This window comes from Telopea speciosissima, chromosome 9 (assembly GCF_018873765.1).
Source record: "Telopea speciosissima isolate NSW1024214 ecotype Mountain lineage chromosome 9, Tspe_v1, whole genome shotgun sequence".
NCBI lineage: Eukaryota > Viridiplantae > Streptophyta > Magnoliopsida > Proteales > Proteaceae > Telopea > Telopea speciosissima.
The window spans coordinates 2,106,832-2,119,883 of record NC_057924.1 but is presented as its reverse complement, the minus strand read 5'-3'; the positions used below and the strand labels follow the sequence as shown (position 1 = coordinate 2,119,883).

At 38.9% G+C, this 13,052-nt stretch overlaps 1 protein-coding gene across 1 annotated transcript; it reads right to left on the bottom strand.

Annotated features, from left to right (window-relative positions):
- Positions 1-1,888: 1,888 nt before the first annotated feature.
- On the bottom strand, positions 1,889-5,420 carry LOC122640102 (WAG22 antigen-like). Its single transcript, XM_043833230.1, has one exon. It carries the CDS (start codon positions 5,371-5,373, stop codon positions 3,286-3,288), a length of 2,088 nt encoding a protein of 695 aa, XP_043689165.1. The 5' UTR covers positions 5,374-5,420; the 3' UTR covers positions 1,889-3,285.
- Positions 5,421-13,052: the final 7,632 nt, after the last annotated feature.

Below are 13,052 nucleotides of genomic sequence, written 5' to 3'. Positions count from 1 at the left end.
GATTGGAGGATTAGAATAAGAAGGGATGTTGCAGAAAAAAATTAAATAACTTACTGGATGTTGCAGAATTCCAGTAACAGCAGCTTGAAGATGAGCTTGAACAATGGAGAAGGATAGAACCACCTTCAATCTTAGGGACCCTCCTAGCTGTCATGGTGTAAGGAGTCGTAAGAGATCCACCAACCCTTTCTTCCTTGATAGAACAACAAGGCAAACACTCACAAGGAGCAGCAGCAGCAACAATGGCAGCAAACACGATTTTTTTAATTCATAAAACTTGTGGGGGAGCCTCCCACGATTTGAAATTTTATAATAAAAGGCCACAGGCCAAATCCTAATACAAATTAAACTCTTCCCTCACTTAAAACAACTTAAATTTTTAAAAGGTTAGAAGTCCTATCTACCCCTAATAACTAAAAACAAAAGACACTTAATTAAATCACTTAAATTGAACCATGGTTTAAACCGGTTCAATTTAAGTTTACAAATAAGCTGAAATAAAACTAAGTATAGAACCTAGTAAATGTACACCTAAGCTATGGCTCCCAAACTAAGCCCTAATTTCAGGGCTGCTTCTTCTTCTTGTTCCTTCAGGTGGGGGCACATGGTGCTGCATCAGAGTTCTTTTACTTTCATAGTATATTTTGGAAAGTTAATTTTAGTAAAAGATTTCGAGACACTAGTGGGAGAGATTTGGAAGAGATAAAGTTGTTCTTTTGAGAAGAAGCATGCCATAACTCTCTTCTAAATTGATTCCCTATTTTGCATCTAATTTAAGTATTCCTTGCCTCGCTTTCTATCTGTTACTGTTATTTTTTTATTCTGTCGGCCTGAACGTGTTTTTCTGTCCTAACCTTATTGTTTTCTGCTATTCTACAGTCCTAAATCTGTTTTCTGAATAACTAAAATTTTTCGTTAATTTTTGGATACATATGTTCTTTCCTTCTCGGTGAACATATGTTCTGTCAATCTGAACATGTTTTCAGCTATTCTGCAGTTCTAAATCTGTTTTCTGAATAAATAAAATGTTTCGCTAGTTTTTGGATAACATGCTGCTCAGTGAGCATATGTTGTTCCTTTGCTGAAAATTCTGGGAAATCTTAAAGAAGTTCAACCTTCTCAGCAAAAGTCTACATGATTGAACCGCAATGAATGCTTTTGGCCCTTCAAATTCGTTGTAATTTTTCAAGTTTCAGTACATTTTTTTATTCTGTTCCTAAATCCCAAGATGCTGAACATTCTCTCAATCGAATTCCTCTATACTTATTCTATCTAAACTAATTATTTAGCTTTAGAGTTAATAACGCCCAATATTACAACCCTAGAGAGTAATACTACTTCCATCTGTACCTCCGTGTGAACTTGATTTGATCAGTTTCCATAAGCCCATCAACTATTAGGTCGAATATTACCTGTACCCACATCAAAATGAGAACAACGCATAGAAAATAAAATGTAAATAGGACCAAAAACTTAAAGAAAAGACGGAAAAATTACAGCACAAATGAACAAAGAGAGAGTGGAGAGAAGAACCGCCACCAAATAGAACTGGGAAGAAAAGCAGATAAGTAAACAGGTAGAACCCTAATTTTAGCTGCCATCCACACAGAAAATCCACCAACTCTTCATGACAATTAAGTTTAAGAAAAACTAGCTGGGCAAACAAAAAGAATATGAAGCTTCCAGTACAGCATGTAAAATCATAGAGCCAATGACAAAGATAGGCAAGAAAAAGACAGATGACAGAATGCTAAGTCATATCCTCTGTTTTTTTAACAATACAATTCTATTAGATGTAGGAAGGGGCAAAGCCCATATACAAAGGTTGAAACTGTACATAAGGAACTGCAAAAGATCTACGTCAAATGCTAAAAAACAGACAGATGATAGAACATCCGAGCCATCTTAATGTTCCAACTGACGAATACAATTGTATGGGAGATATGAAGGGTCAAGCCCTGTATACAAAGGCTCACACAAAAGGAACAGCAAAAGAACTACATCCAGATTTTACAATGATGGCCCAAAAAATTCTACCAATACAATGATGGGGAAAAAAAAAATCCTAATAATACAATGATGGACCAACAATCCTAACATTCTCCGTCGATGCACTCATTCTGATTTTAACAAAAAGATGTATAGCTGATCCCACAAATTCTTTTAACAGTGGAAACTGGAACCCAAATTACAAGGTTGCCATTGCTCTCCACCACATCAACTGATAGCACCTTTACTTCAGGCTTGCAGTTGTTCCTCTTCCTCCAAAACATCATACTGTAAATGGATCAATCTTGCACAGAATCTTCCCTTTTGATCAAAAGGTTCAACTTGTCAGGCAGCTTTGGTCCTTTAAAAAGGCCGGATATGTCCAATCATCCCCAAATAAACCCAACAGCCAATGCTATACAGCTGGAGCAAGGTCACACTGTAAGAAAATTTAATTTTGGCTCTTACCAGGATTTTCTAATTCATCAAAGATAACAACTAGATTACTCCAGTTCATCATACAGATCCAATGCTCATAGGACATAATCAGAATGTGCATTTCTTTGTGTTTAAATATCAGTGACATGCTTTCATGTGAAAAAAGAAGAGAAGGTTCTGTCATTCAATTTCCTATCAATGGGGCTAAATTCAGCTTAATAATAATGCTTTTCTAATTAAACCACAAAACAATAGACTAACTGAATGTTCAAGATTTTAGTTGCACTGATAACAACTTCTATTTCCCATATCAAACACTAATCCTTAGTTCTCCAAAAAAAGGCTTAATGACAGAGGACTAATGTAACTATATGTAATTGCTGGTTTGTAGGCACAGAAGCAGAGCATCAGAACCTCCAAACAGAGACTGTAGCTGCGACTATGGAGTGTGCATTTTTAGCCACTCCAAAAAATTAACAGAGATGCAAATAAAAAGTAATTAAAATATGCACATCATAGCACAGCATTGGTTAAGAAAAAGTGGGAGGATTAATATGAAAAAGTGTCATGACCATTGGAAAACTACACAGCCGGAAAAACCATAAGAGAATATTTGAAGAATAAAAATTTTCAAGTATTGAACTTACTTTTCACCATTATGATAATTAACCCGCACTCCTGCTAGAATATGCTTCAGCAAGAGATCGTAGGCAATGAAGTCCTTACTGGTACAACGGGGACAGCATTCTCAAAAGACCACAAACGTCCACAAAACTATGTATTTAAAAATGAATGACTATGAAGATCCCATGTAATTCAGAATTTGATTATCCAGCTGACCAGATTCAGAGCATTCAGTCACTCTGAGGGTAGCCGCCGTCTCTTCCCATATTCAGCATCCCTTGACCTTGGACGTTGATCTTCCTCTTGAGACAGACGTGACTTGCTGTGGGTCCTGGAAGATCTTCCTCTGTCCCACTCATCATCATGTTCAGATTCACGGTCCCTGTATCTGTGATGATCCAAGTATCTGTCTCTGTCATCTCTATTTCGATCCCGCTCACGCTCACGATCTCGTTCCCTGTCTCGGTCCCGGTCTCGACCAGTTTCTCTATCCTCACGATGCCTTCTTTCTGACCAATCAGGATCATGACCCATATCTTTCTCCCTTGGTATATCTCTATCTGATCCTGGTTCTCTATCATCTCGATACCTTCTGTCAGAAGCTCCAGACCAGTCCCGCTCAAAGGCCCTCTCTTTCTCCTTCATTGGATAGTCCCGCTCAAAGGCTCTCTCTTTCTCCTTCACTGCATTAGGCCACCCCCCTCTCTCATGGCTTCCTTCTCCATACTGAGGGTCTGATGCAGCATCATCTCCGTAACTAGACTCTCCTGCCCTCCCACCATGCTCATCACCAGCCCATCCAGCTGCATTAGGATCTGACCACATTCCCATTCCGTGTCCCTCAACAACAGTAGTATGCATCATCCCCATTCCATTTGTTGGCATGCCCCTCCCAAAAAATGTTGGATTAACATGAGGAGCCACTCCAGGCAAACCCACACCACCAACTGGAGGGAACGATTGCAATATCCCTGGAAAAGGAGCAGTTGGTTGAGCTGGGAAACCTCCATAACCACCCATCCTCCCCATATGTGCTCCATAACCTGGATCAAAACCCTGATTCATCATTGTTTGGGGATGCAACAAGGGTGGGTGTGTTGCGATCCCCTGTCCAAATCCATTACCACCATTGCCTATTATACCCCTCCCACTCATCCCACCAATTCTGTTTCGCATTGGGCCAACTTGCCCCCTATTCCCCATTCCTTGGGCACCACCTCTTCCCCAACTGCCCCTACCATAATTTCTACTCCCATCTCCACCTTGATAATTCCCACCTTGATAATTCCCACCTGTTGCAATGGCATTTCCACCACTTCTACCTCCAGCATCCCCTGCTCCCCTTCTCCCTGGAGCAAGAGAGGTCTGGGTTATTTGTTGGTTTTTGTTCACCTGGGCCTCTCCCATTCTCCTAACACTATATGGTGAAGCAAAGGCCACGACGCATGGCCTCCCATTAAAGACATACCCATTCATCCCTTCCTTGCAAGCTGTTGCTGTGGCAGAATCATAGAATTCAACCTGGCAATACCCTTTTGATTTCCCACTTGCCTTTTCATCAAAAAATTTCACCTCCTTCACAGCCCCATATTTCCCGAGCTCTGCCTCAAGCTCAGCATCCGTTGTCCACCAATGCAGATCACCCACAAAAAGAATGGTCCCACCACCACCACTGGCACCCCCAGACCCGCCACTAGCATTTGCATTTCCACCCACTCCACCCCCTCCCCCTCCTGGCTGCCTCGCATAACCCTCATTGGCAACGTTCCCAAAGCCTACAATCTGAGATTGCTGAGTCATTCCCTGAGAAGGCATAGAATTATTAACATGTTGCACTTCATTTTCAACCATTTTACCGGATGAAGGGCCCAAAGAAACCCTCATTCCACCACCACCACCAGCAGCTGCCGATACAGGGACCGACCCTTTCGGTGCTAACTCATTGCCTCTAAACCCTAAATTCTGAAAGCCCTCTACTCTAGCAGGAGCCATAGTAACACTTACCAGTCCCGAAGCACCAACATCCTGTTCAAACTTACTTTCTCCAACCTCGACAACACCACCACCACCACCACCAGCAGTGGTATCCTGAACCCCAGGGATTAAAACACCCCTAGACTCAGCAGCCGACTCGATCTTCCTGTCCGCTTCCCCGTTTCTGAAGCCCACATCCTCGTTGCTGCGGAGAGACTGAAGAAATCCTTCCCCAACGTTAACATCGTTGTAAAGATCTTCGTAGTCGTCATCCTCTTCCCCCAAGAAACCTTCGTCAGCCACTGCGGAGATTGCTTCGTTTCGATCTCCTCCGTCACCCTCATCCATGACTCTCCCCCCACAATATGCAAATATGTTTCGTTCAAGGGTATGCAAATATGCAAATATGCAAATCAGATTTTGTTAAGACTCCTTACCTGAAAGTTGGAGAATTTTTGGCCCCGAAAATAACGAGACTGTGCCGTAAAGGAAACCCTAATCTGCAAAGTTAGAGAGAGAGACAGATATGCATTGGATTTGAATATGCTGAGGAGAGGGACCTGGTGTGTTTTGCGTGGGGCTCCTCTGTAGCGCGACACAGCGTGTGGCGCACATTCGACGGCCTGCAACGCACGGGCACGCATCCTAACAGCCCACCTGTAAGTTAAACTGCATGCTCATGCACTGCAGACCATCAGATGATGCGCTACACGCTGTGCCACTTCCCCACGATATTTGAGATTTACTGTCATGTCTATTTCGTCTAGCACTAACGAATGCCGCATGGACTATAACGGTGTTAAACGGTTTGTTTCGGTTAAATGATCCGGTTTGATTTAAATCATTTAAGTAAACGGTTTCAATTTTGAAATCATATCCGAACCATTTATTAAACGGTTTCACGGTTTTGATTTTAAATTGTTCGGCTCAGTCTCAGTAAACGGTTTCTTTTTTTACATTTATTTCTATTATTTTTGGGTAAAATTTTGTTATATTTATACATAATTAAGCGAATTACAAGGTTTATTCGTCATTTAATTAAACGGCCTCAATTTTGAAACCATAATCGAATCATTTATTAAATGGTTTTATGGTTTCAATTTAAATGATTCGATTCGATTCGATTTTGGTATATGGTTTCGTTTGCTTTTGAAACCCTTACGCATGGATACATACTTCAGTTTGTCCATCACTGTCTTGGCCATTATCCAATTCTGATAAACCATGACCTTTCTATCATGGACCACTATGGGTATCAATCGGTCTGATTCGATATCAATTGAGTTGATCAGTTTCGGTCTAGTATTAGACCAAATTTAGTTCTTAGTCGGCCTGGTTCGGTTCGGTCTTGATTGGATTGATTTTACGGGTTCTTATTGATCCATTTTTGGGATTGTTTATAATGTTCTTTTATTGGGTTTTCTTGGTATTGGTTAAATTTCCTATTGATTTAATGAAAACCAAAGCCAATAAGGGTTCGGTTCATTTTCCTATCGTCTTCTATTTGTCCAACCAGTTCGGGCTGGAAAATGACACCCCTACTATAGACCCTACTTAACCACCCTTACATTTGGTTTTTTAAGTTAAACTAGGAAGCGGTTTTTGTTCGATCGACGGAATCAATCATACTTTCACTGTTGTGGATCGGCTTTCATAAAGCACCTTTAGGCAGCAGCTAGTATTGGGATCCAATTCCGATATATTCGACCGTTTTCGCCCTGCCCCGATGATGCACTCCTAGCTTGTGGAGCTACATACCGGGAAAAAGAAAAAAGCGATTCAACCAAGGTTGCTCCTTCGAAGCCAAGTTTAGGAATTGTCTCCCCCAAAGAGCAGTGGCTCAGTTGTGACTTACGCCAGCTGAGAGAGACTCCACAAGTATCAATGCTCAATCGAAGAAAGAGCAATCAATTAGATGCAACACAGACGCTACTGGTGTTTTTCAAACACTAGAGGGCACGAGCTCCATCTCCAGCTAAACTTCGTACAAAGCCTAAGAGTTTCAAGAAAAATTCTTTGTTAAGCATATGAGATTAGATCTCCCTTTTTTTTTTTTTTTTTTTTTTTTTTCCGATAGAGAAGTAGAAGAAGATAGACAACCCCAATTGATCATTGTACTGGATGAAACATGGAAAGTAATAGCTCGTTCGAGACAACTACCTAGCGCAGCAAAAAATGGGCTAGCAAGGCAAGCACTTAGGCCACTTGAGGTCTCGGTTTCAAGCCTTAGTTCTTCGGATCTTTATTGACTCCATTTATCTGCCCCTCCATTTCATCTCATAGGGGGGCATAAATGACCACCCAATTCCCTGCCCGAACACACTGCCTGGGTGGGGTCCACTCCCCCCTATTAGATGAAATAGAGTAAATAGAGGGGCTGATAAATGGAGACGATAATTTTCCTAGTTCTACACGTAGTATCCCCCTTTTGATTTTCCTTCGTAACATCTCAAAACAAAAAACAAAACTACTCCGCCCCCAAGTTTTTTTTTTTTTTGCCAGTAATACTCCCATTTTAAAATTAACATTAAACCACAAAGTCTCCTCCTCTTTCACATGTCTGCCCCCCTACCCGCACCCCCACCCCCAATCCCCACGTGGATAAGATGATTTGAAATATGGAAAGGATTCTTTGCGCAAGTGGTACACCGAAATGCAACAATGAGATGCAATAAAAGAGTATCATACATGACAGGGGAGGGAGGTCATTTCGTATGAGGAGAGAGATAAACATAAAAATGCTAGTTTATCATACTCCAATGGTTCAGAGAACTTTTCTTTCCCTTTGAAATATGGAGAAAATTTTCTAGTGAGGGAGAGTTCAGACACAAAGGGAGGCAAAATGACTGCCTTGCTCTCCCATGAATGACGCCCCTGTTGTTGCCTGCATGCATTCTCCCATTGGCCCCCGTGTGCGCAGGAGCCACACTTCCCCTATAGAAGCGCTTTCCTTTGAAATATATACACGAAATCTCATGTAGGATTTAATGATCTATCTCAATCTAATGAATGCAAATTTTCCCTTGTTTCTTCAAGGTCCTTATCATTTAAACACTACTACTTTTTCAATAAAATCTAAAAGACACCATATCAACATGTTGAAAAGTCATCATGGTCATGGTAGACAAGTGATTAGGATACTTAATTATATTAGAGATTTATTATTTTTGTGAACTAATTATCTGAAAGACAAAGATTTTGTGATTTAGTGTTGTCTTAGATGTCATGGTCGATACATCAACTCTACTACTTCCATTTAAAATTGTTTAATTTTAAGAATTTTTTTTAAGTAAAACCATTAAATTGTTATTTAATTTCAGAAAATAAGTTTTTACAATATAATAAATAATCAAATTTATTTAAATGTTTCCATTATTATATATTTATTAGAATGCCAAAATTAAATAATGTCAGTCCATTCAACCAATTCGATTCCAATTTAAAAATACCATAGCTCTAGGACCTTGAACTTTTCATAATCGATCATCCAAGAGGCAAGAATACACCTATACAAGGTTTATCGTATCTCCCTAACAGCGAAGGATGCATAAAATCATAAGCAGCTTTGGATAAAGACCACTCTACTGTCTTAAGACTCTCCTAGCTCACAATAATGATTTATCGGTCATCGTCGATACCGATATGTATTAATTGTGTATTAGATCGAATCAGATAGATACAAGATCAAAATATCATTTTTTTCAATAAAAAATTAGATGTTTCTACCGTATTACCCAATTCAATTCAATTAGAGATCAATATCAATCACGAATTCACGATCGACCTTTTGAGATTGGTGTGTGGTTTGTGTAATTACATTTTCATCCCAAAAAATATATATAGATATCGATCACGATCGAGGGTCGAATAGAGGGAACCGATATCTAAAAACCATGATCCACAATTCACATTCCACAATCCACACCCACCCTTCTTCCTTTGAACCTTTTGTTTTTTAAATTTTAATGGGCTTATGACTCTCTGATTACGTGTACCAATAAATGAAAAGGAAAAAGACATGCTTGAGCTGGTATAACTTGGAAGTGAGATATTCGTTGGATACAGCTAATCATGTCTATGTGATTAATTTGGAAAGGATTGGCCCCATTTGCTTCCTTATAAAAGAACTTCTGGAAGGATGCAGATGGGATGCCACCATATATTTGTCTCCTTTACCCTAAGTCTCTCCTTTTTCTATGTTAGACTATTATTAGTCGATAGTATTTTTTCTTTAATAGGGTTACTAGTATTTATTTTATTTTTGATAGGAACGGTTACTAGTATTTATTATTTAAATAAGAAGTAAGATATTCATGTTCTTTTCACATTTATTTTTTGGAGAAAGGTTTCCTTCATCATGTGATATCTTTTTTTTTTCCTTGGTAAAAATCATCATGTGACATCGTGAACGTTTACCATGGAACTGGATCCATTGCGCTGCATGGTAGTGTTCGACACACTTCAAACGACCAGTAGCATTTGGGCACATAGTTTAACACACAGGCTGTAGATGGGACTTCGTACATGGGTGCTCATGGTATTCCATTATAGAGAATACATGATTCACCTCATCTTTCTTCTTCCCTCTCTCACTCACTCTATCTAATGAGGTGTGTGTGCGTTACTCACAATTTTTCCTTGTTTAAGAGTTTAGACAAGTTATGTCTATTGGAGTAAAAAATAAAAATAAAAAACCAACCTACAAAAAAATTGGAAAAAGTTTTGAGGGTAAGATTATAAGAGTGTGTGTTACTCATAAATTTTCCTTGTTTAAGAGTTTAGACAAGTTTTATGTCTCATTGGGGTGTGGGGAAGAATCAACCCACAAAGAAATGGGAAAACCTTTTTTTTTTTTTGATGGTGGAAAAACTTATCTTTGAGCCATGGAGGGTAAGATTATAAGAATCGGTATCGATGGCCATAGGGCAGGATTATAAGTATCAATGGCTATATCGATCACTACATCGATATCAATACCAATACAATATAGATTGAATTGTATTGGGCATAAATTAAAAAGTGATTCACTTTTTGACTAATACTTGTAATCCTTATAATCCTTATCATCCTTATCAGTATTGTATTGGTATTGAGTATCAATGACATCGATACATATTGATCAATACTACCGACATAATGTTGATACCTTGATGCATGGTGGAGGGTAGACTAACATCTTCTCTCTCTCCTGCTCACATGAAATGATCTCACTATCTCTTGATGTATGAAATCTTTTCACTGCTTCTCATGGGTGTGCCTCAAAGAACCTTCTCTTCAAAGAAATAAATCAAGCATGGGTACGTCACATTACAACTCACAACAGCACAACCCAATATTTTTAAATTTGGAATCGAGAACTGAATCAGGTCTAACCGATTCTAATTCTGATTTAATCAAAATTGGTCTGAACCTAAGAAACCCAGCATGGATCGGCTGAAATCGAGATTAGACCGTTTGGTTTAAAACCGTTCAGGAACCAAGATTTCAGGGGTGTTTGGTTGATAAGAAAAGGGAATTCTCAGTTTCTTCGCTCGGGACCCGAGACTGTGAAACTCTTATTAGTGGGGGGTAGTTAAAAATAATTGAAAAGGTGGGGAGAAGGATTAATCAAACAATTTCGTGATTTCAGATTTCCACTTTCCACCTGAACCCATGAGACCAGACCTAAAGCGCAAATTTGTGTCGGTGGAGAACTGGAGATGGTGGGCATCCCCTGTAAAGTCTCATTGTGCCACCTCCTCCCTCCACCCCCGAACAAAAAAAATTATTGAAAATTGATGGATGGTTTTGAATTGACATCTGGGTTTTGGCCAATTTGATAGAGTCAGAATCGGTGTGTTTTGGGATGGGAGGGTGATTTTAGGGTTTTTGGGACTAATTCCGATTGATTTTGATTTGATCGGGATCAGAATTGATAGGGATTGATTCAGATCTGATCTGAATCAGTATTGTGAGGACCAATTCCATCCATGATTCCATCTTTTAATACCTTAATTATCATGGATTAAGATATTGATATATTATAGGTCATATTAATATCGATATTGTCGAAGACTAATATCGATATCGATCAATTGGTTGATGTATGATTTTTATTTTTATTTTTAATTCCATTGACTCTAATCCAATACGAGCATATTGGCATTGTTAGAGATCGATACAACCTTTGATACCACAAGGCAACATCTAATGGAACAGCATCTAGCTTGAAACTGACTCACTATTTCAAAAAAACGGAATTTGAATCAACTGATTTGGATCAGAATCAGGTGAGACTGATCTCATTTTCTCTCGTTTTCCATTTATAGGGTTCAGACTGCATCTAATGAATTTTAATCAATTCCAGACTGATTCCAGCCAATTGGAAATAAAAATAGGATCAAAACCAGCCGAACCCGATCCTGATCCGATTCCAAATTTAATAACCTTGGATTGACTTAAGACTTACATAAACCCTAGATCAGACGGGGATAAGCACCAACCTACCACTCCATGTCTCTCCAATTTTGATGTTGGAGAGATACGAAAAAGACGAACGTTTGCGTTCATTGGGCCAGCTGGTCAGGCTAGTACACAAATTAAACCATACTGCTCCACACCACCCGTCCCTCTCCCATTCACAGTTCATATGCATCCTTTGTGGAGGTATACCTGGTCCACCAACGCACCACTATCCCCACTCTCTTAGACAACAAATATTAAATATTGATAAAAATTGAATTATTATTGCAACGGTCTAGAAAAGCCTCTATGTAGAAATAGGAGTAATGTTGCAGACATTATGACCCTCTCCCGGTGGTCGAAACCTCATGTAATGATGGGTAAATTTTTTTTTTTTTTGAATGTCAAAAGTATATCTATTTTACCACATGGATAGATGATATGTCTATTTAGATCGTTAGATAGAGAGGATGTAGTATAGATTAATCACATGTAAATTTTCGAAGTCTAATTTCAATCAAATACCTTTTTTTGTATTCGCATACATTATGTGTAATTATGAATGTCTATGCGTGTGTATTACTTTAGATATTGTGTTAGATACATGACTGGTATGCCAAAAGCTTAAGAACTGATGGAATGCGTTAAATCAAAATCTTTAACTTATCCCATATTAGGCTGGCCCCAATCTAACGCCTATACACTGGATCGAATCAATCCCATTAGGTACATAATAGACCACCATGTTTCTGCAGTCATTGTCCTTGACGGTTTTCACTTTAGACAGCTTTCACTCTGGCGGTAGGTAGCCCTTTTCAAACGGCTCCGCTTTGCTCCAGGGGTTTTGCCTGGTGACTGGTAGTCTTTTCTTGATGGCTTTCACTCTACTCCAAGTGGCCCTCTCTTAGGTAACCCTTTTTGTGATTCAAACCCATGACGGGGTACCCAACTCTGATACCAAGTGTTAGGTACTTGATTGATATACCAAAAGCTCCAAAACTGATGGAACGTGTTAAATCAAACCCTTTAACCTATCTTATACTAGTTTGACTCAATTTAACGCTCATACACTAGATCAAACTCCATTATATGCACATAACATATTGCTATGCATTTTTTCAACTCTATTAGATTAAAAAACGTAAAAATGAAATGACTCAACTTTATATTACGGTTTTTTGAAACATCATCTCAATTGTTACATGGATACCCTAAAGAAATATAACCAATGGAAGAATTAATACATCATCTTTATTGAAAAGATGCTATTTAGATCTCATATTGAATTATACACATCTGTATTGATTTCACCGATGATCGATATCAATGTCGATATTTTAAATTAAATATTTGATCGAGATATCAATCGTATTAGATACAACAATCATATTGATCAATAAGGTACCTAATATCATGTTTTATAACCTTGGATTAGATAGGACTGAAATTTTAATACATAACATTTTTGTGACATCCTATGGTTAGATTCACCATCACAACACTTGTATAAAAAGGCCAAATGTTCTCTATAGCGGGGGGTCTATACACATGAAGGTGGACAAAATGATCACCCTGTCCCCCTGAAT

What these genes read in the sequence shown, in the direction of transcription:
- LOC122640102 (XM_043833230.1), bottom strand. Translation starts at nt 5,373, where the DNA reads ATGGATGAGGGTGACGGAGGAGATCGAAACGAAGCAATCTCCGCAGTG.